Source organism: Nerophis lumbriciformis, linkage group LG14 (assembly GCF_033978685.3).
Source record: "Nerophis lumbriciformis linkage group LG14, RoL_Nlum_v2.1, whole genome shotgun sequence".
NCBI classification, from domain to species: Eukaryota; Metazoa; Chordata; class Actinopteri; order Syngnathiformes; family Syngnathidae; genus Nerophis; species Nerophis lumbriciformis.
Genome location: NC_084561.2, coordinates 27,721,160 through 27,746,626, shown reverse-complemented (window position 1 = coordinate 27,746,626; position 25,467 = coordinate 27,721,160). Strand labels below are relative to the sequence as shown.

The 25,467-nt window shown below is 38.0% G+C and overlaps 1 protein-coding gene across 1 annotated transcript in view; it reads left to right on the top strand.

Annotated features, from left to right (window-relative positions):
• The first annotated feature begins 840 nt into the window (after window positions 1–840).
• The window catches only part of ap1m3 (adaptor related protein complex 1 subunit mu 3), a 44,044-nt gene continuing 19,417 nt past the window's right edge, over window positions 841–25,467 (top strand). Inside the window, exons 1-4 of the mRNA XM_061975676.2 lie at window positions 841–1,039; window positions 12,275–12,431; window positions 12,980–13,047; window positions 13,145–13,275. Coding sequence (XP_061831660.1) covers window positions 998–1,039; window positions 12,275–12,431; window positions 12,980–13,047; window positions 13,145–13,275 — 398 coding nt within the window. The 5' untranslated portion in view covers window positions 841–997. The remainder of the gene's footprint in view (window positions 1,040–12,274; window positions 12,432–12,979; window positions 13,048–13,144; window positions 13,276–25,467) is intronic.

The following is a 25,467-nucleotide window of genomic DNA, read 5'->3' as shown; positions in this document are numbered from 1 at the left end:
CGATTTTAAAGGGTAAAACCAATTAAAACAGTAAATATAAATCAACATTTTAAAAATACAGAGGACAACAGAGGACCACACAACTCACGTAGTGTTAAAAGCCAGAGAATGTGAATGTAGCATTGTAGCTGTCAACAGTTACAAGAACACAGCAAGTCAAACACATTTTTTTAAAGGAATTTTACCTTTGCAACCTCATTATACTATTGGCTAAGTTTTATATTCATAAAGTTAAGTTTCTCAATACCCGACCTGTTTTTTGTGCCTTTAAAAAAGAATTAGAACTTTACTTTAAACCCCTTTCTACCTCTAACAACCAAAAAGCTGTGAAAACTATGATGCTGTGCTCCAAATTTGGATTATTTACGGAACTTGTGTGACCCTATGGCTTTACACTTTGCTACATATATATTTTGCATTCTACTTTAGTTGCTTTATTGAGTTTACAACTTCCTGGCGTTGTTTTGTTCTGTTTCTGTATTTGTTTTGATTATAATTATTTATTTGCTTGTATGTAAATGTTGCATATTATAAATAAAGGTTTATAAAAATCAAAAACACAGCAAGTCAAGATACAAATGGCTCGGACTAACCATTTCTGGGAAATTATTAAACTCGCCTTCACAATAAAAACAGTACAGTTTGTACGTTGTCATATATTTCGATTATTGAGGTTCATGTTCATAAGAAAAGCATATACTTGTTATTTTAAAAGTGGTGTCAATACAGTTTGACTATTTAAAATGATACTGAATTAGTCATTCTGTAATAAACAAATTCATACCGGAAGTAGCTATTTTCCTCGCAACATTGAGCTTGACACTTTCGTGCGGAAGCGCTGCGAGACTACTCCGGGCAGAGGCAGTAGCAGAGCGAGAAGAAAGATGATGGGAGCTCAAATCTTTTCACACAAGTGACCCATTTTCAAGCGCATATCTTCGAGAAGCCCGGTTCTTGTTTGAGATATATTTTTTTTACATTTTTTAAATCAACAACGATGTCGGCGTCGGCGATATTTGTGTTGGACCTAAAGGGAAAGGTAAGTTTGTTTGCACTTGTTGTGGCGTGTTGAAGATGACCTAAAACGCACCTGTTCGAGGAAATACTTATTTCTAAGTTGTGCTTGTGTCATGAATAATATGGTAGCTTTTGACATGTCCTTACAAAATGAAGATTATTTTATTAAAGACAGACGTGTCAGTAAGAAGAGAACTTGTTAAACTGGTTCTGCTACTCAGAGGTGCTGTTCTTGTGCAGCCTTGCTACTTTCGTTAAAAACACATACAAATAAATACTTTCAACAGGTTTAGTACACCTGCTCAATCTAATGAAGACAAACAAGGGATGTGTGAAAAAAATCAGCCTTTGGAATGATAATCACACTGCAGTATTTTAATAGCTCAAACCAGTATCATAAAATTAGTTTTTTATATTGGTCGATGTCAATAATTATTCAAAATATGGACCAGGAGAAAATACATTAAATGTTGACATTTTCATTTCAATTGTAACCTTCTGATAATAACCCCCTCAGCTATCAGGGCAGAAAAGAAAGGAAATGTCAACACCACCATGGAAAACACTCAAACAATGTAAACAACATTCTAAAATCTCATCGAACACTAAACAATAACCTGCATACATTAAGGTGCAAAAATAAGGAATGTGTAAGAAATGCTTAATAAAGTGTAAAAAAAAAAAAAAAAAAGTAGTGTAATGTGTGAAAATTTAAACACAAAGAAATCTGAAAAGAAAATGTTTTTGCAGGATTACTGCTACTGTTTACATTTATCTTATGCAGTAATTATTGTGTGAATGCTCGAAAGCATTCACACACATGGTTTTCTACACCAAAATTCACCTATTTATTAAACTTCTTCAACTTCTTCTTCTTCAGATTTTGGCACGCTCTACCTTCCACATTTTTTCACCCGATTCAAACCGTTCCAACTTCAGACTGTTCAGCCTATTCGGGAATCGCGGGCTTTCCCTTGACAAATTCCAAAAAATTCCCAGATTTCCAGGTTTTCCGGGACATTTTTCCTATTCAAAATAAATTGGCCATTTTTCAAACTTCCTCCATTTCCACATTTTTCAACCGATTCAAACCATTCTACCTTCAACACGTTCCACCATTCTGGAAATTTAAACTACCTTTTTTCCATGTTCCAAAAAATTTGAGGATTTTCTAGAATTCCTGGTTTTCCACCCTTTTTTCTGGCGACTACTCCTTCCACATTTTTCAACGCATTTCAACCGTTCCACCGTCAAAACATTCCTCTTAATCAGGAAAAATAACAAAGTTGTCTTTTGAACTGGAAAAATTCCCGATTTTCCCGAAATTCCAGGAATTCCGTAATACCATTTCTCAATTCAACATGTTACTACTTCAACATTTCTCTACCGATTTAAAAAATTCCAACACAAACCATTTCAACTCATTCAAACCATTCAAGTTTTTTTTACCATTTTCAAAAAAAATTCCTGCTTTTCCCGAAATTCCCAATTGTTTTGGAAATTCCTATTGAAAATCAATGGGACATTCTTCAAAGTTCCACAAGCCCACATTTTTCATCTGATTCAAACTGTTCCAACTTCTAAATACGCAGCCTGTTTGGGAATTGTGTGCTCCACTTCAACAATTCTTTAAAAAATCCAGGATTTCAGTTCAACCTCAGCATTGGAGCATTCACACGCAATTCCTGAAGGAATTGCGTGGACTTGCCTCACCTAGTTATTTAAATATTATTGATAATATTATCAATATTATTTAATATTTTAAAGTCGCACTGTTGTTATATTTAGTTTTTTATTTTATTTATACAGTCTTGCACATTAGCTCCTACATGTTGTTTCCGTACATCCGAATAGAGAACGAACGAGGGTTGAAAAGAAAAGAGGAATAATCCACATAATCGCCCAAAAAACTGCCACACTGTCGAGGTGACTTTTCCTGTTTTACGACAATTTCTTCGCTCTATGCAGCACTCATTTTTAGTTTCTCTTCTCCCTCCATGCTGAGAATCAACTGCAAGATAGCAAGCTCAACCAAACTTAATACTTGATACTGTCACACAACTGGCAGTTCCCATTGCTCACTGACCACTTTGTGTTTTACTAGGTTACCAGACCTCTAGTGCCTTTGTTCATGCAACCAACCATGCTTTATTCTTTACAGTTTCTTCCGACCAAAAGAATCGATTCTCATTTTTAAAAAATTGATTTATTTTTATTTTTACTATTTATTAAAACTTTTTTTTTATTTTATTTTTTTTAATCAATCAATCCAACAAAACAATGCACAGCAATACCATAACAATGCAATCCAATTCCAAAACCAAACCCGACCCAGCAACACTCAGAACTGCAAAAAACAGAGCAATTGAGAGGAGACACAAACACGACACAGCACAAACCAAAAGTAGTGAAACAAAAATTAATATTATCAACAACAGTATCAATATTAGTTACAATTTCAACATAGCAGTGATTAAAAATCCCTCATTGACATTATCATTAGACATTTATAAAAAAAAAAAAAAAAAAAAAAAAAGAACAATAGTGTCACAGTGGCTTACACTTGCATCACATCTCATAAGCTTGACAACACACTGTGTCCAATATTTTCACAAAGATAAAATAAGTCATATTTTTGGTTCATTTAAAAGTTAAAACAAATTTACATTATTGCAATCAGTTGATAAAACATTGTCTTTTATGATTATAAAAGCTTTTTACAAAAATCTACTACTCTGCTTGCATGTCAGCAGACTGGGGTAGATCCTGCTGTATTGAATGAATAGAGAATCGTTTTGAATCGGAAAAATATAGTTTTTGAATCGAGAATCGTGTTGAATTGAAAAAAAATCGATTTTGAATCGAATCGTGACCCCAAGAATCGATTTTGAATCGAATCGTGGGACACCCAAAGATTCACAGCCCTAGTGTATATACATATACATATATGCATACAGTATATATATACAGTATATCGAAGGTTTTATCGAACACATTTTACATTGATCGATTACGTGTCTATCGCGATATCAATTGCTATCGTTTTATCGGCCTAACCCTAACCCTGCGTAAGTCTTAACCATCCATCCATCCATCCATTTTCTACCGCTTGTCCCTTTCGGGGTCGCGGGGGGTGCTGGAGCCTATTACACCCATATTCTCCTTAATTGACACTTTTGGTTTGATTATTTCACCAGGGGCCCTAAATTGGTAGCCCAAAAGCTTTTTATTTCACCCGCCAAACATTGCTCAAATTTAAACCCTTCAGTCTCACCAGAGAAGTGCTCCTAAATGCAGTACTTTCCACGCTCAACGAAAACAAAAGAGAGACGCATGCGTCACAATTCAGCAGCAGACCGCAGTAGAAAAAAAGACAATGAGCATGTAAACAAACATGGGGCTAATGTATATTAAAAAAAGAAAAGTATTGCGTAATATAAGTGATATACATTTGCCTGATAATAGAGCTTTTAATACTATTGTTATATTATGGTAATGCTGATTACACATTCTGGCTGTGTCCCGCAAATTTTACAGATACAAGCAGACAACCGCGTCCTCAACGCAATGTGACGTCCCCGCTAGTGTCTAACGTCTCTCCACAGTGCGAAGCCTTGTCCTAGCGAGTGAGATAGCTGCTAATTGATCCTTGCATCAATGGTGGCGTGTAAAGTACGTTTCTTACAAGTATTATTATCATTGGATGTCGAGGAACAGTCTTTTCCTTCTGATTTTAAACTTCTTCCATCAATCCACAGAGTTTTATGAATGAACTCCAAGACATTCAAAAGTTTTGTTTCCATTAGTCTCTGTCTGAAAATCTTTCGAAACAACTCTGTCTCTCGCCCGTCTTTTTTTGCTTCAGACCTGCATCCGTTCTAGTACATTCTTGGTAGTAGCATCATGTTTGTAGCGCAATTTATGATAATTTATTTATGCCATTAAACATCAGCACAGCCATTAGAGACATGTTATTTCTAATCTGTGCCAATATTACAGCGGACATCAGGTATTACAGAGCTAAGCTGTTGTGACTTGTAAGGAGCCGTAGGTGCCTTGTTTTGGTGTGACGTCATTCGTCAACCGGAAACGCAATACAATCATTTGTGCTAAAAGAAAATGAGTGCCCCCCTAGTGTATGGAAGGCACACGGCATATGACCAATAGTCACATTTGAGAGTTTGCATAGACACTGGGACTTCACACGTAGGTGTGAACATACAAAAAATTAACTATTTGAGAAATTAGACTAATTTAGTGCATGGAAAGATAGTGAGTGAAAATCTGACTTTTAACAGCGACTGCCCAGCATGTTCTATTGTCAGTATGCAAAATCAAATCATTAAAGCATATACGTGTAACCATTAATTTATTATAACACTATATATGTTTATCACTGCTGTCAAATGATTCTTTTTTTTAATCAGATTAATAATACTTGTGAATTTGGATTCAATTATGATTATTCAAAGGTTATTACTCGCTTGCATAATTTAAATTAACTAACAAAAGGCCTATTTGGACACAAATGCAATTTTATTGTCAGGAACATTTTTTAAATGTTTCAGTTGAATGCTTGCCATTATTTGCTCAAAACCTGGTAACAGTTTTATATAAAGCCCCATCGGGATGTATTATCGTAATCGTAATAATCAAACAAGCAATCGGAAAGAATGCACAATGTAGCGGTAGTAATAGAATGACTGTAATGCGATCGCTCCTTGGAGGCAGTTAACAATGAGGGACACATTTCATTGTATAACTAAAACACAGACTCCAACAAATTCTAAAAGTCAAACCCACAGCCCAAATACAGATACTGTACATCCATTTGTTACTGTTCATTATCATTAAGAAGCTAAACCTTTTCTCTATCTAATATGGTGATAAATACACCCTCGACCTATTGCAAACCAGTTGCACGGTAAACTGAGACAGACTAAACATACAGGTATTTAGACAATCATTCACAGTCATGTTTATTACGTCTAAGCCTATCATCGATACAGAAAAGCACTGATACAACAAGCCCATCTACACCTGATTAAGTTCATTTATTGGAGGACAAAAATATAAATTGACAAATAATCTGTATGCACTTGGTAAAAAACATCAGCAGTAGAAAGAACTAGGTCTCATAATCTGGGATTTTTGATTTCACAGATCAAAGGTTCCTGCTTCCTGTATTTGCCCCAGGGCAAGTCAGTAAAGTATTTTCTGACCACACTTCCCCAGTCTTTGCCCCTCACTGTGCTGGAACCTACTGTGAAGACTGAAATGTCAGGCTATTGGAATCAGCACAACCTCATTTGTTCCCATTGTCATCAGATTGCATTTTTAATGAGTTTGTCTGTTCAAACCAAAGCTTGAAGTTGTAATGAGCAGTGGGATCATCTCATTACTATGAATATTATTGTGGTAGTATAATACACTTCAGGACTTCATAAATTAAAATGTACAGTCATGTTAGTGGTTCTAGTCAACAATCTCCCTTTGTATTGACACTGACTAACAATTATAATTTATATTGACAGTTTGTAGTTAAAAATGAATTAATTCGATTCATGTTGTTAATATTGCTAGTCTCATGTAAACAATATCATTTTTAATTCATAGGGTTGATGTGAATTAATGTTGATTAATCACAATTTAATACCATTCATTTGTAATCTAAATTATTTGTATTTTGATTTTGCATGAGAAAAGAGACTTAAGAAAAACAGGAAAATATAGGAACTAGTAATGGAATGGTTCACAAAATCCACCATTTAGATCTTATTTCTGTTTTGTGACACCGTTTTGGTTTCAGTTATTTGTACATTGTTTTTCTTTTTAAAACCCCATAATACCACATAGCCCAATAATCCACCATTACCATTCATCAATTGTTCTTACAAAAATATTTGATAAAATATAACTTTGAAATATGCTCCTAAAGCTCTGACACTTGAATTCAATGCAACAATCATTCTATTTAGATAATTTATCATTGGACAATTTTGCCCAGCTATGTCAACAACAAAAAAAACGTTTTAAACAAACATTAGTGTGGACCAGTTGTTATTGTTTTGTGATTTGCGCATGCACGACAGTAACACTACTTAGACAAACTGCCCGAAAAACGTTGGCAGTAATGTGCAGGGATTTTGAGTCGTTCTGCTCTGCTGGCGGGTTAATAACGTAATTTTGAAAATCGATGATTGATTAATCTGCATTAACACGTTCATTTTGGCACCAGGATTGTTAACTACAGCCACAGTAATTTTTTACATAGCCCCATTTAGAGACCCTGGCAGTTATTTGCTTTGTAGATCTCGCACCGGTGACTATAGGAGACTTGGCGGTTAATTGAAAAGAGACGTTAATTGGAGCATTTATGGTTGTCAATGTCTTGGTCCCAACATACTCTAGTGGAGGGGTCGGCAACCTTTACTAATGTTGTATCGTTCGCGAACGATTCGTTCGAACAAACGAATCTTTTGAGTGAACGTACTGAACCGAATCACTTCATGAACTGATTCGTTCCTTTCTCAGTTCAGTTGAGCTCCGCCGCGACCATGCCGGTATGAGTGGAACTGGCGCATTCTGTGACGTCGGCGAACGACGCAGCCAGCTACTCATCATGGGGGCGGGGGGAGGGACTGAGCGAACGATTCGTTCACCGCGGATTAACGACATGAATCACTCAGTGAACGACAACGCTCTCGCTCTCTGCTCTGCTTGCCCCAATGCCGCGGGTGATTCTCCTCCCGTCGCGGGGATATGTTTCATGCCATTGGCATCCGCTCTCCATTCATTCTCCAAGCTAACGGCTAATGTTGACTAAAGCCACATGAAAACAAACACACACATTATCTCAACACATAAAGTTATGAGAGTAGAGGAGACAGAAAGAAAGTCAGTGCAGGGCAAGGCTGAGCAGCAGCGACGCGAGGGGGAGGGGCAGGGGTAAAGTGTAGGGCAGGCTGTTTGAGAAGATTTAAAATAAAAATAATAACTAATGTATGTACATATACATGGGCTATTATTTATCTTGATTTTTATATTATTTAAGCTATTTATTTTCTTTTTTATTGCATATTTAAGTTGATATTTCCATTTTTATATTTTTAAATGTAAGCTACAGAAATTTTAGTTTTAATGTTGGCTTTTCTGGCACTTGGTTTAATATTTGTTTTGTTTTATTTAAGGTAGCCTATTTATTTTCTTTTTGTTTGCACATTTAAGTTAATATTTTCTTTGTTATATTTTTAAACGTAGGCTACAGAACATTTAGTTTTTATGTTGGCATTTCTGGCTCTTAATTTATTTGTTTTATTTTGAAGGTATTTATTTTCTTTTTGTTTGCATATTTAAGTTTACATCTTCTTTGCTACAGAACATTTCGTTTTTATGTTGGCATTTGTTAAGCGTTTCTTAATTTAATATTTGTTTTTGCACTAAACAAACGAGGCCTATTTATTTAACTGTTGATTGCAAGCATTTTAGTAGGCTATTACTATTTTTTTTATTTCCCACTTTTATTTATTTCTTATTTTCATTTCAGTGCAATAAAACATATTTAACAACCAAGACATTTAGTCACATTTTGTTTATTGGACAGGCCGGAAACGCACACACAGTGTTTTTAAAAGTAACGGAATCTCTACAGCTGCAATGTCTGTTAATTTGCGAACGTCAATGGGAGTCTGTCAGGGCAGAGAGCGATTCACGTCTGTCGCCCTCTGGCACACAGAACTGCTACTGCAGAAGTGATTCGGTGATTCGCCGACCTGCACACAGAACTGCTACTGCACAAGTGATTCGGTGATTCGCCGACCTGCACACAGAACTGCTGCTGCAGAAGTGATTCACGTTCACGTACTGAACTGTGCTGACTGTGTCACTCACTGCCTGGTGTACTGCATGCACAGAGATGTGTAGGGACTCGCGTTCACCCTTTTTGCTGCTTCTCCCGCGAATGTCTGCACTGTACTGTACTACGCACCCCACCCCCCCTCCTTTTTTGGGGGGGGGGGGGGGGGGGGGGTGATTCGGTGAACACATTTTTTGAAAGAATACATTTAAGGAACTGATTCTAGTGATTCAGTACAGTCAAAAGAACTGCCGATCCCATCACTAGCACTGTACTGTACTACGCACGCCCCCTCCCTCCTTTTTTTTTTTGGGGGGGGGGGGAGGGTGGGGGGGGGGGGGTGAATCGGTGAACGAATCTTTTGAACAAATCAATTTAAGGAACTGATTCTAGTGATTCAGTACAGTCAAAAGAACTGCCAATCCCATCACTAACCTTTACCAGTCAAAGAGCCATTTTGAACAGTTTCACAAATTATAGAAAACAATGGGAGCCGCAAAATTTTTTTGAAATTTTAAATGATATATCACTGCATCGAAGTTTTTTTTTTTGCTTTGTGCTATGTATAACCAGGGGTCTCAGACACGCTGCCCACACCTTTATGTGGAATTTGAAAGCTGATGTGGCACGCGGGTTTTTATTCAATGGCGTTTGTCAGCGTCATGCGTGCCGTGATGGTACAGCATTTAGCACACACTACAGTTAGCGTGCCTGATCAGCCACATCTTGCATGGGGCTTCCGCTTTGCTCACGTAGTTAACAGCATGGCATACTTGGTCAACAACCACACAGCTCACACTGACGGTGGCGGTATAAAAAAAAAAAAAAACTTTAACACTCTTACTATTAATGCACCACACTGTGAACCCACACCAAACAAGAATGACAAACACATTTCGGGAGAACATCTACACCGTAACACAACATAAACACAACAGGACAAATACCCAGAATCCCATGCAGCCCTAACTCTTCCGGGATACATTATACACCCCCCCGCTACCAAACCCCGCCCACCTCAACCGACACACAGTGGGGGAGGGGTTGATGTGTGAGGGAGCAGGGTTGGGGTGGGGGCGGGGTTTGGTGGTAGCAGGGGTGTATAATGTATCCCGGAAGAGTCAGGGCTGCATGGGATTCTGGGTGTTTGTTCTGTTGTGTTTATGTTGTGTTAAGGTGCAGATGTTCTCCCAAAATGTGTTTGTCATTCTTGTTTGGTTTTGGTTCAAAGTGTGGCGCATTATTAGTAAGAGTGTTAAAGTTGTTTTATATGACCACCGTCAGTGTAACCTGTGTGGCTGTTGACCAAGTATGCCTTGCTGTCACGTACGTGTGCAAGCAAATGATGTATATTGTATAACAAGTGTTGGGCTGGCACTCTGTTAATACAGATTGTAGAGGGCGCCAAATATTGTACCATCATGGCACGCCCTTATTGTAGTGTAAGGGTGAAAATCGGCGAATATTAAACCCGGGAGTTTTCTGCGAGAGGCACTGAAATCCGGAAGTCTCACGGGAAAATTGGGGGGTGTAGCAAGTAAGCTGTTGAGCCGCATCAGAGTGATCAAAGAGCCGCATGCGGCTCCGGAGCCGCGGGTTGCCGACCCCTGCTCTAGTGGATGTCACATAGTAAGTGTCGACAGTACTTTCCCATACGTAGAAAACTAGAAAGTCAACCTCTCGGTCCCAGGTAATGTCAGCAAAGCCGTTTCTTTTGATGTAAAGAATTGTCTTTTTCTCATTCTTTTTTCGTGACCTCTGAACTTTCTGTGTGGAAGTTGTAGTCCTTTCTTACAGAAGCAGCGCAGTGACCTGTTAACACGTTCCTTCTCCAGACTACATTACTTTCCTGTTATTTCATATCGTATTTATTTTCTTTACTCTTTGTTGCAACTACCCCCCATGTGACCCCTGTGCAACACTGCCTCATCTATCACAAAAATGGGAAAGTGTCTGTGATCCCTCAAGCATTGGAGCTTTTATCACTCTGTAGTAGTGCCGAGACCTTCTGAGTGTCCACAATATAACCTATAGTGTATCAGAGTTAGTTTTTACCTCATCCCTCACTTAAAGCGTGAGTGAAGAATGAATGAAGAATGCAGTACCGACTTGATAAGACCTGATGAGTCTAAAAGAGAAAGACACAATGCAGTATTATCTGCTCACAGATGCCACGTAGTGGTTGTTTGAGCACACTGCAGCTAGTCTTTTAATGCTTTACTCACACACAGGATTCTCACAGGAATGAGGCAAAAATACAACCTTGCCTACTGTAAATTCTGACTCATTGTACATGCATCAATTTACAGTGAATCTTGTAGTGTCTAAGTCTAAATGAAGACATTTATTTCACAGCTCAGATTGATGTTGTTTGAAAAAGACTGTTTATCCTCAAATGAGTATGTAAACATTAAGGAAGACAAAAAATATATATACTGTATTTTGAGAAAATGTAAATATTGTTCTGATCACTCTAGTTTCGATCATATACTGAAACTACCTTTAATATCGACACCACCAATTTGTTATTCGATCCGATCGTCCCCCTAAGTGTCGTGTAATAATTGTGACAATGCTGACACACCAACAGTTGTTGTTACATTATCCTCTCTTACCACACTCTTTTAATCTAGTTGTTAATGTTTTCTTAATAGCTTCTTACTTTCTGGTTCCATTTACACTTCTTGAAGTTCACTATGCACTTATTTCATGGTGTTGTTTAACATGCCTGCTCTTGGCTTTCTCTGGGTGGGTAACACGTTTAGCCTCATCCACCAGTGATCAATTTACTTAAGATACTTATAAATGTGGTTTATTTGCTGTAATAGAAGTGATTATTGATAGTTTAGAGGAGCGGCTCAGACTGTGTATGGAGACCATAATTTAGCTGCTAACCGCTTGCCATTGAAAAACATTAATCAACAATGGCTGATCAGACTGAAAAACACATTCGCATTCAATTACACAAGTCAATTGCAACATTGTAATTAACTCTATAAAGTATTGACATGTAACAATTTTAAACAGCAATCAGAAAAAGAAAAAAAACGGACTTTGTTTGTTAATAGTTCAGTAGTCTGCTGTTGTTATATTTTAAAAAACAATGCATTTTAAAAAGTAGGACCAGGAGAAATGTACAGTATGGTACTATTTCACACAAAATATATAAACCAGGAACAGGTGGAAATGCTTATTTGCTTTGTATGCTTTTGAGATGATCTTTGACAATCTCGTCCATCCAGAGTTGAGTCCTCTTTGTAAGCAAGTGGATACTAAAGCACCATAAAGCTTGAGTGCTCAGGTCTATAACCTCAACCAAAGGCTATAAATATTTCATAACTATTGTGCCTTTCTCGCAGTGTCCTCTGCCAGTATATTTACATTGTTACGTGATTCTTTCAGGTCTTGATCTGCCGTAATTACATGGGAAACATGGATATGAATGAGATTGACCACTTCATGCCAATGTTAATGAAGCGGGAGGAAGAGGCAGAGATGACTCCATTGGTTACCCATGGCTCCTCTCACTTTCTGTGGATCAAGCACAACAACCTTTACTGTATCCGAGGAAAATTAATATTTCACTGCAGTGCTTTGTTTAAAAGGCATTTTTGTGCATTGTGCTAAAATCTGAAAAGAATGGGTAAAGTACACAAAGGAAATACAGTCTTCCTGTCTGACCAACCTTCATGTCCTTTAGAACTCAAGTGTGTTACGTTTTTACCACAGACAGCTTCTGGGCTTTGTTTTAGCGTCACCACATTGTGTATAACAGCCGCTCTGAAAACTGAAAATGACTCTCCAATTATGTTTTGTGCACTTTATGCGACAACTTTTTATTCCAAAAACATTTAACAGTCAAAGTTCATTACACATTATTAATTCAACATGACATTTTGTTTGCTAGTTTTATTTCCGGTGTACTACAATAGGCATCTGAGCAATTATATTTACCTGTGGCTATGTTCCCAATTGGTTCCAAGTCTAATGCTTCTAAGTTTTGATTTAATTGTATTAATCTCTTTTACAATATGTTTGTGCTGTAAAGTCCTTTCTGCACTGTTTTGTCAAAGATAAAAAATTATTACTTAGCAGACCCCTTTTCAGTGGTAGCCATGACCAAAAAGAATGCCAATGCTGCTCTGGTGTATTCCTTCCTTTATAGAATTGTCCAGGTTTGTATTTGTTCAATATTGTAGTTTTTAGTTTATCTTTATTTTTTCATTTAACATTCTTTGTATTGAAAGTATGCCTGCTTAATTCTGTGTGAAGGTGTTTCAGGAGTACTTTAAGGAGCTGGAGGAGGAGAGTATTCGTGACAACTTTGTGACTGTGTATGAACTGATGGACGAAGTAATGGATTTTGGATTCCCACAAACAACTGACAGCAAGATTCTTCAAGAGTAAGCAAATCACTTTGTAATAATAACACCGTTAGCAAAACATGCAGCATGATAACATTTATAATTTCTCTTTGATACTCTCTAGAGATTTTAATTTTGTGTTTGGGTTGGTCATGTATTAATTTGTTTATTCAAGTTTGAGTTGTTTACCTTTGGCCTTGTTCCCTCATTTTGTAAGTGCATGCACTAAATTAGTCCGATTTCTCAAGAGTTCAGCTCTAAAACCATCCTACGACCCATGGAAACACCTTAATCTGATCACGTTCAGTTATTGAAACGTCGGACTAACAAACCTGGATTATACGATTGAAAACCAGATGTCTTGAGTGGATGTGTGCCGCCGGAGGGGATCCTTTGTCTAGTACATGCACCAGTCTCAACGTCCGGGATATAACTCTGAAGCAGATCCCGTTCAATAAAAACATAAGCTATATATATATAGCTTATGACTATATATTTACTTCACAAAAAAGAACATCGATGGAAGAAAGAAAGAAACTGAGATTTATTTGAAATGGTAGCTAACGAAATGGAGAATGCCATCCTAATTCGGACTCTCGAACAAAATGCGAATGAGATGAAAGAGAATGAAGCAGGTATCTTACAAAAAAAGACTAAAGCGTACACAAACCTCTTCATGCTGCATTTGTGCATTCCAAACTGGTAAGCAATAACTCGGTATTCCACACAAATGGCAAGCTAGTCCAGAACAATAGCAAACTTTATGTGGAACAGTCTTTCCCTTCGAATTTAAAACTCCCATCAATCCACAGTCTTATGAATGACCTCTGAGACGTTCGAAAGTTTTATTTCCATGATTCTCTGTCCAAACATGCCTTTCAAACAACTCTCTCCCGCCGGTCTTTTTTTTCTTCAGACCTGCATTCGCGCCGATACATTCTTGATAGTATGTTAGTACGTATAGATTGTACGTCATGTTCGTAGCACAATTTAAGATCATTTCTTGATGCAGTCTGCTATCAGCATAGTCATTAGAGACGTAATATTTGTAATATGTGCCAATATTACAGCGGATATCATGTACAGCAGAGTAATGCTGTTGACTTGTAAGGAGCCACAGACGCCTGGTGTGACGTCATAGGTCAACCGAAAAAGTAATACATAAGGAATTAGGCGCCCCCAGTATGCGGGAGACATACGGGGTATGACCAATAGTCGCATTAGAGAGTGTGCATGGACACTGGGACTTCACATGTAGGTGTGAAAATACAAGAAAACTAAGTGTTTGCGAAATCAGACTAATTTAGTTCATTGTAACGTAGTGATTGTTTTCACGGCGCCTAGTTAGTCTCACCCTACTCCCTTTGCATAAGCCAATCCGAAGCATTAATGTGGGCTTCTTCCAAGCTGTGCGTATGATCTGTGGGATCACTATATTGAGTTCTCCTATTTCTTATTGTTCGGTAAATGTTATCTTCTATGTTGTGTTTTCTGCTTTTGTTGCGCTTGTGTGGTGGTTAATTGTGATCTAAAAATAAGATATTCATTTGGTTCCTGCCTTTGTGTATCTTGCATAATAGTTGAGTTCACCTATTTTATGGCACAATGTATTAAAACAGCTAAATGTGGCGCCATATAACCATGCAGTATCTCACCGAAGTAAGCACACACTTCCTACACAGTAAAACATTTTATTACATATATCTTCTTATAATATAAATTAATGTTGGATGCCCTTGACGAGTCCATGTACAGCTTGTGTAGCAGTATAGATTTACCATCTTACTAAAATTATAAATAGCTATGAACACAAGTGAACGCCAAAATGATTGTGTCTAGTAGTGATGGGTCCGGCAACACCGATGCATCAGCGCATGCGTCGAGCTCATAGAGCGAAACCCTGTGTCGGTGCGCGTACCGCTTTTAGAAAGTCACGTGACCGATCATGAGCTGTTTTGGTCACGTGACCGATACGCGAACTGTGTTGCACTGACGCCTCCCCTGTGCCCTGTGAGCGGCTCTTTTCTACAGCCGGAGAAATAATAACTAAGAAGAGAAAGCGTCTAAAATTGAATACGTTGGAAAAACTGTTTTGTTTTTTTTAATAAAAATGTGTAAAAATAAATAAATAATAATTTCCAGGTCCACAAGCATCCTCATTCACAACACGTTCTCTTAGATTTCCATGTTATGATACATGTTCACATTATTTATTGACTGTATCTAAAAAAGACAAAAAATATATTTTTATTTAAATGAAGTTATGAAATAATCCTAAATGAAATACAATGACTTGGTTTATATTATTGTATATACTAGGTCAGTGGTTCTCAACCTTTTTTCAGCAATGTACCCCCTGTGAATTTTTTTTTAATCCAAGTACCCCCTAATCAGAGCAAAGCATTTTTGGTTGAAAAAAAAAAGATGAAGTAAAATACAGCACTATGTCATCAGTTTCTGATTTATTAAATTGTATAACAGTGCAAAATATTGCTCATAGAGCAATCACTAGTGGTCTTTCTTGAACTATTTGGAAAAAAAGATATAAAAATAGCTAAAAACTTGTTGAAAAATAAACAAGTGATTCAAGTGATTCAATTATAAATAAAGATTTCTACACCTAGAAGTAATAATCAACTTAAAGTGCCCTCTTTGGGGATTGTATTAGAGCTCCATCTGGATTCATGAACTTAATTCTAAACATTTATTCACAAAAAAAAAAGAATCTTTAACATCAATATTTATGGAACATGTCCACAAAAGATCTAGCTGTCAACACTGAATATTGCCTTGTTGCATTTCTTTTCACAGTTCTTTTTGACAGACATTTTAGTGACAAACCTGAGCTTGTGCTTCACGCAGTTTATGAACTTACAGTCATATTTTGTTGAAGTATTATTCAATAAATATATTTATAAAGGATTTTTGAATTGTTGCTATTTTTAGAATATTTTTAAAAAATCTCACGTACCCCTTGGCATACCTTCAAGTACCCCCAGGGGTACGCGTACCCCCATTTGAGAACCACTGTACTAGGTCATAAAATCAGTGTCAGTTGAGTCGGTCCATAGGTTGCCTGTAGGGATTTTTAATGTCCAGCAGTGTCAGTATTTAGTGACACAGTATCGACACAGTATCAATACAGTTTTGCAATGTGTCGAAACGCTTCATGAGGCCTCATCAACCCATCACTAGTGTCTAGCCTACAGTCAAAATAGTGGTGGGTGCATCATTTTCTGAGGATGCATGAGTCCTTCCAGCATAGAGAGTTGCTGTTAATTGAGAAAAAACTGAATTTCAACCTGTAGTGCAACCTTCGAAAGCGGTAGTTTTGGGGGTTTTATCATGGCAGTTTTCCAACATGATAAAACCCCCAAACACACTACCCAGATGACAGCTGCCTTGCTGAGTATGATGAATGCAAAGGCGATAGAGTGGCTCAGGTCTCCTGGGAAGGGGATATCCTCTAGCCGTCTAGCGGAATGAAGAGGAGTGCAATGTGTAGCATTAGCCAGTTCCGTGATGTCATCACGAAGTAGATGGATTGAAGTAAAAATCAGTGCAGCATTGTGAATATAATGCCCAAGACGATTAAGGCAATGCTATAAAACAAAGGGCCTGCTCTACTAAGATCCAAAAATAAGTGCTAAATAGCGTGTGCAAACTATAAAATTGCGTGTACCATTAGTGGGCGTGTTGCGGTTGATCTACTTATGTGTGAACAACTGATAAGTGCAAAAGAGGTGAAGACCGCCATATTTATATGAGGTTTTTGTATGTATATCAGCTGACAACATGGAGACACTCTTTCCTCCAAATTTATGGCATCGTATAGTAGGACTGGGCAATATGGCAAAAAAAAAGGATCACAATATTTTTTTTCATATCATCCCATCTCAATTAATACCACGATTTTTTTTACATTGTTTTTAACACACCAGTTTTAAAGCATCTGTACTAAAACCAAATAAACTAGGGATTAGGTCAACAATTTGTTAACATACTGAGTAAACCACAAAGCAAATTAAATAAAAGAAGGAACAATACATGATAACATCATGTATTGAATTTCAAGCAAAAGAAAACGCACACATGGATCCATGAGTTATTATTTCAACACTGGATTAATTTCAATTTTTTTTAATTGTTTTTAAGCATCTGTACTAACACAACAAACTAGGGATTAGTTCTACACTTTATTAACATACTGCATAAACAACAAAGTAAAGTGAGTAAAAGAAAGAAAAAGCACAGTCACATAAAAATTTATGTACTGAGTTTCAAGCAAAATAGAGCACACACAAGGATGCATTAGTTTTTATTTCAACAATGGAGGCTAAATGATAATAATAGAAGCTGTCATGTTATCATTAACTGACTAATAAATATTTTTAAGAAGCAGCATCATTCCAAAAATGGCTAGCATTTGTAATAGTAGCACGTTGTTTTTCACACAGCTTTTGGATGACAGATAGCCATCAAAATTGCAAAAGAAACATATGACCTGACACGTAGAAGTAATTGGGAACTGTTTAGCTCTGTATTTTTTAGATAGTCTTGTAGTTTGAGGTGACCACGTGTCGTGGAGGCAGGCACAGAAATGGCCCGAAAAGGGTGAAGGGCTGCCGGCTGGAGTACTGGCTTGATTCCATCCACGATTCGGTCCACAATTCCGTTGACGCTTAAATCATCAGGGTTTCTTAACCTTTTCTAGCTTGGTCTCCACTTTTCCACTGTCGAGCGGCCTTGGGCCCACTCAAATATTAACACTGAATCAGTAATCTTACTGTTGATTTTAATTGTCTTTAATAATTAAATCTAACCTGCATACAGGTTACAACCATGTCGAATGATATGAAACCATGTGTTAGTCACAAAGATTATTACTCATTATAACACATAAACCTTAGGCTTAGGTCAGGCTGATTTGAAAAATAAGTACTAACCAAATGCACTGCATATGAAGGGACTCATAAATAAGTGATGAAAAATACATTTACGTGCAGTTATGTTGTGCTGAAATAAATAAACAAAATGTATAATGAATATTTTTCTTAACTAAATTGTCAAAAAAATGAATGTGCAAATGAAAATACAGCTTCACCATTTTAGTCATAAGTTTTGCGCTTAAGAAACTTCTATGTGACTTTAGCTACAGATTTTTCTGTTTGATATTGTCATTTGACATTTATTTTTCTGCCCTCAGCTGCCCGTTTAGCTCTGAAGTTTGGGGCAGCGTAGCTCGGTTGGTAGAGCGGCTGTGCCAGCAACCTGAGGATTCTTGGTTAGATCCCCCCTTCTGCCATCCTAGTCACTGCTGTTTTGTCGTTGGGCAAGCTACTTTACCCACCTACTCCCAGTGCCACCCACACTGGTTTAAATGTAACTTAGATAATGGGTTTCACTATGTAAAGCGCTTTGAGTCACTAGAGAAAAGCGCTATATAAATATAATTCACTTAAATGATAAATGGGTTATACTTGTATAGCGCTTTTCTAACTTCAAGGTACTCAAAGCGCTTTGACAGTATTTCCACATTTACCCATTCACACACACATTCACACACTGATGGCGGGAGCTGCCATGGAAGGCGCTAACCAGCAGCCATCAGGAGCAAGGGTGAAGTGTCTTGCCCAAGGACACAACGGACATGACTTCCCATTCTGTTTGCATGATTCTATTTACTTCTGCGTACCTTGTAACTGAAAGTGAGGCGGTAAAAGATCGACTCCAATTGGCTGTTGTCACAGAGCTTATCACCGTGATGGACTTGGAAATGAATCGCGATCATCGATCACGTTCATATAATCGTCCAGCCCTATCATATAGTCATGTGGTGTTTCGTCATGTTGTTGACATGCAGCACGACTATAAAATATGCCACCTTTTCTAGGATATAATGAAGCATGATCAAGACAGCAGAACCAACTTTTAGCACGCTGAAGGTGCGTTCTGAGAGGCATGTCAGAAAAATGCAGAATTGTTTTTTTTGGGGGGGGGGGGTCATATTACAAACACTGTTTCCATATGAGTTGGGAAATTGTGTTAGATGTATATATAAACAAAATACAATGATTTGCAAATCATTTTCAACCCATATTCAGTTGAATATGCTACAAAGACAACATATTTGAAGTTCAAACTGAAAAACATTTTTTTTTTTTGCAAATAATCATTAACTTAAAAATTTGATGCCAGCAACACGTGACAAAGATGTTGGGAAAGTTGGCAATAAATACTGATAAAGTTGAGGAATGCTCATCAAACACTTATTTGGAACATCCCACAGGTGAACAGGCAAATTGGGAACAGGTGGGTGCCATGATTTGGTATAAAAGTAGATTCCATGAAATGCTCAGTCATTCACAAACAAGGATGGGGCGAGGGTCACCACTTTGTCAACAAATGTGTGAGCAAATTGTTGAACAGTTTAAGAAAAACCTTTCTCAACCAGCTATTGCAAGGAATTTAGGGATTTCACCATCTACGGTCCGTAATATCATCAAAGGGTTCAGAGAATCTGGAGAAATCACTGCACGTAAGCAGCTAAGCCCGTGACCTTCGATCCCTCAGGCTGTACTGCATCAACAAGCGACATCAGTGTGTAAAGGATATCACCACATGGGCTCAGGAACACTTCAGAAACCCACTGTCAGTAACTACAGTTGGTCGCTACATCTGTAAGTGCAAGTTAAAACTCTCCTATGCAAGGCAAAAAACGTTTATCAACAACTCCCAGAAATGCCGTTGGAAAAGTGTTCTCTGGTCTGACGAGTCCACATTTCAAATTGTTTTTGGAAACTGTGGACGTCGTGTCCTCCGGACCAAAGAGGAAAAGAACCATCCGGATTGTTGTAGGCGCAAAGTTGAAAAGCCAGCATCTGTGATGATATGGGGGTGTATTAGTGCCCAAGACATGGGTAACTTACACATCTGTGAAGGTGCCGATAATGCTGAAAGGTTCATACAGGTTTTGGAGCAACATACTGTATGTTGCCATCCAAGCAATGTTACCATGGACGCCCCTGCTTATTTCAGCAAGACAATGCCAAGCCACGTGTTACATCAACGTGGCTTCATAGTAAAAGAATGCGGGTACTAGACTGGCCTGCCTGTAGTCCAGACCTGTCTCCCATTGAAAATGTGTGGCGCATTATGAAGCCTAAAATACCACAACGGAGACCCCCGGACTGTTGAACAACTTAAGCTGTACATCAAGCAAGAATGGGAAAGAATTCCACCTGAGAAGCTTAAAAAATGTGTCTCCTCAGTTCCCAAACGTTTACTGAGTGTTGTTAAAAGGAAAGTGGTGAACATGCCCTTTCCCAACTACTTTGGCACGTGTTGCAGCCATGATATTCTAAGTTAATTATTTGCAAAAAAAAAATAAAGTTTATGAGTTTGAACATCAAATATCTTGTTTTTGTAGTGCATTCAATTGAATATGGGTTGAAAAAGATTTGCAAATCATTGTATTCCGTTTATATTTACATCTAACACAATTTCCCAACTCATATGGAAACGGGGTTTGTATTCTAGTTTATCTATATATCTATCCATCCATCCATTTTCTACCGCTTATCCCTTTCGAGGTCGCGAGGGTCCTGCAGCCTATCTCAGCTACAATCGGGCGGAAGGCGGTGTACACCCTGGACAAGTCGCCATCTCATCGCAGGGCCAACACAGATAGACAGACAACATCCACACTCACATTTACACACGAGGGCCAATTTAGTGTTGCCAATCAACCTATCCCCAGGTGCATGTCTTTGGAAGTGAGAGGAAGCCGCAGTACCCGGAGGGAATCCACGCAGTCAGGGGGAGAACATGCAAACTCCACACAGAAAGATCCTGAGCGCAGGATCGAACCCAGGACCTTCGTATTGTGAGGCAGACGCACTAACCCCTCTATCACCGTGCTGCCCGCCTCTATATATCTAGATATATTATAATATCTAGATGAAATGAACACCATACAAAAGCCAGCACACACAAAACAAATCAATTGAATTTGATTTAATTAGCCCCTTAAGCAACCCAGCAGTTATACAATTCTAAAATGAATTTGCTGAATAGACGATATGTCTAATATTTTTATTTCTGACTGTCCAATTATGTTGACAAGCACACGGATGAAATATCCTCTCTCAATCGTCTGTCTTTAAAGCGTGATTGCCTCCTTTCTCACATCCATTTTTGTGTAACCGTGCCACATCTTTTCTCGACGTGCTAAATATAAACAAAGTCTTAAATAATCGCAATGGGAATGCTAAATAGTTACATTTGCATCTTCTCCTCCTAGTATTGTGGGCATTTTGATTGTCAGCATATATTCTGCATATTCATGGAGACAAATTGAATTGCATTTGCTATTTTGCTCATATAAGAGACGCAATACGCACATGAGTCGACATGACCTTAGTTGATTAGCTTTGCACATGTTTTAATAGACGCAAATCTTTAGTAGATCAAATCATAAGTATTGTCACACTGGCAACAATTTGGACATGTTTACTGTGACATGTACTCACTTGTGTTGACAACTACTTGGACAATAGGCTGTGTTGGGTTATAAATCGGTGCTTTCGACGCTGTTTTTTGTCTTTTCTAAGCTTTATCCAAGTTTGATTGTTATAGTATTGTCATTGACGAATATACACTTGTTGCTAAATAGTGAGAGGCTTACCCACTTTTGTGAGATACTGTACATATTTCAGAAATGTTTCAGTTGCAACTGACTTTGTAGCCTGATCTTGCCCCAATGTCGCCTGGAGTTGTGGTGCCATTGTTGATTTACTGTACTTAGTGAATAGCCAGTTTTTAATGCATTGGTTCTGTTGATTGCTTCACACCAAGTGACGTATAACTAATGACTTACGGTAAGCTACAATCTATAATGGCACTTTATCCAGGCACTAAATGAACTGTGGCAGCTGCAGTGACTGCTCCTCAAGCGTACACTTACTGTTCACAGGGATGTTTGTTTCTGTTTTCCCCTATTCAATGCTGTTCAACGAAAGACTCAGTGTTTGCACCACAGATAGCCCACAGTACCACGGAACAAGTGTTACATGATGCATCAGTTTTCGTCCGCAAGTGCTTTTTTAATTTATTTTAGACCCTTTCTGATTGTAGCTTCAAGCCCACAAGCAATCTTTGGTGTATTGCATCTCAAAGGGCTGACACACTCAAAAGCCCAGCTCTCATGTCTCTGTTGTGCCTACAAACATTCACAAAGACACAAAGGGAGTTTTATCACTCAGTAGTTTCTGAACTTTTCATGCCTTGACCGCAAAAACAATCTTTTCACTTGCATCACAGCACTTCCTGTCTGGTGACGATGAATGTTTGAAGGTGTGTTTCAGAGACGGCATGCATGTGTGCATTGGTGTGACTGTGAACATAATGTGTGTGCGTGCGTGCTTTTGACAGCTAATGTTATGCTAACCTGTCAGTAGGCTGCCAACGTCCCCTTCATGACATTAGCAATTCTGAGCAATATCAGGGGCACAGTAGAACAATCAGCAAGACAATAACACAACCAAACATGTACCCTGAATCCACCACCAGTGCCTTTGATCTCTTAGAAATTCTAAACTATGTTTTGTGTACACATACAATACTACAAATGTGTATTATATACAATGTGTACATCTGCATTTGAGATGAACTGTAGTTAATCCAAACAGAAAATGTGTTTGCCCCATCCGTTAATACAAACTTTAGCCTTTTTTATCTATACACTGAATGCATACAAGGTCTATAGGCCCACTTGTGTTTCCATCGTGCTGTAGAACTTGCAGCAAGTAGATTAAATGGCCCATAGTAGCCTGTGGAGAGGCGCACCTCAGCAATTTCCTGCCCTTTCCAACATACAGTGGGCCTGATCTACTAAAGGTACGCATGTACTAAAACATGTGCAAACTTGATAGCACACACAAAGATGATCTACTTAGATCATGATCAGAGGATTGCGTCTCTTAAGTGAGCAAAATAAGGAGTGCAATTCATTCATGTCTGTCTTCATGAATATGTATACTGTAATTTATGCTGATTATCAGTGTGTCCACAATACTGAGAGGTGACGATGCACATTAATTATTCACCACGCATAATGTCATTTATCAAGGCATTTATCAAGGCTGTAACTGTTCTGTTGGCACTATTTTGCGTATTTATTTAGCACGTCTGAAAATTACATGCAAACTGGCAGAGTTACCCACACAGCTGTGAGAAAGGAGGGGGTAGCACTGCAAAAACAGCTGGACAAAGAATCCTTTGTCCTACATGTGTGTGTGTTTGTGTGCGTGTGTGTGCGTCAACATATAAGGACTGTCAGAAATTAAAAATATTAGACATATCGTCTTTTCAGCAATATAATTGTATCATTCATAGCTGCTGGATGACTTAAGACGCTGTATAAAACAAATTCAATTGATGTGTTCTGGTGTCTGCTGGCGTTTTTTTTTTAAATTGCGTTTTTTCATATAATAAATATATTATTATATAAACGTCTCGCGATATGTATTTTTTGCATTTAGATCATTCCAGACGCATGAATGCACTGCGGTGTTGTGATAGTCCACCGCCTCTCTGCATAGCACACCATCAGTGTGCTAAAAATAGTTTATGTTGTCTAGATTGCGATTCAATATAGAAGAAAAGGTGTTACAGATTATACGTTTGTAGATGTGTGCTGCTTGTTCAACATTACAAAATTACCCAGGCTGTAGAGCACAAAAACATGCATATGGAGGGAAATTAATGTTTCCATGGGCACATAATGCTGGTACTACACGCAAACACCTCATTTGAATAGGTTGGTCTCCACCAGTTATCAATTGTACACATGCAGTGTCTGTAGATCACACACAACACGCCCACTAATAGTATACACAATTTTAAAGTTAGCTAGCGCGTGGTATTTGGCTCTTAGTAGATTAGGTCTTATGTTTGTTATGTAAATTATATGATTCTTAATGAGTGAGTTATATGAAACTAGCAAATAGACTGTGAATTAAGCATCCTTTAAAGGGGTCCTGTTATGCAAAACAAACTTTCCTTACCTGTTGGTACCTGATTTTGTGTATTTAGGATCACCATAAGTCCCGAAATTCTGAACTCAAACAATGGAGGCATGGCAGAGGTATTTATAAAACAACTTGCCTTTTTCCAAATTTGCTCCAAACGAGCCGTTTGGAATTTGAGATTTAAGTGATCTATTTTGCCTTATGTCAACAGCTATCTCCATATATATTAGATGTTTACCCGAGGAACTTTGTGTGAGCCTGTCATTTGTATTCAGTTGTAGTCAGTAAGTTCCTTATTTTTCTCCTATTGTGGGGCAGACTAGCTTGTGCATACACATGCATGCTAAAATCATCCTCTGTTGCCATTTCAAATTGTTTTGTTTTTCTTTAGCCTTTATTTACCCAGGTAAGTCCCATTGAGATTAAGAATCTCTCTTTCAAGGAAGTCCTGCACATTCATACACCAATTGGCCTGGAGCAAGACCTTGGCACATAAATAAGACCGCCCGCAAAATCTATGCAAAATTTTGACCAAAGCACTGCCCTTGCATGTTATGGAGACCAGTGGTCCCCAACTTTTTTGTAGCTGCGGACCGTTCAACGCTTAAAAATGTGTCCCACGGACCGGGGGTGGGGGGGTATTTTTTTTTTTCATAAAGAAATACAATCATGTGTGCTTACGGACTGTATCCCTGCAGACTGTATTGATCTATATTGATATATAATGTATATATTGTGTTTTTTATGTTGATTTAATAAAAAAAAAAAAATGTTTTATTTATTTATTTATTTTTTTAATTTCTTGTGCGGCCCGGTACCAATCGGCCTACCGAAATGCGTTTTTTGTATTTAAACCGGGATAGGAGGTCCATTCTATGTGTCAAACTTGATCATTTCGCGATATTGCCATATTTTTGCTGAAAGGATTTAGTAGAGAACATCGACGATAAAGTTTGCAACTTTTGGTCGCTGATAAAAAAGCCTTGCCTGTACCGGAAGTAGCAGACGAGTAGCGTGACGTCACAGGTTGTGGAGCTCCTCACATCCGCATATTGTTTACAATCATGGCCACCAGCATCGAGAGCGATTTGGACCGAGAAAGCGAAGATTTCCCCATTAATTTGAGTAAGGATGAAAGATTAGTGGATGAGGAAAGTGAGAGTGAAGGACTAGAGGGCAGTGGGAGCGATTCAGATAGGGA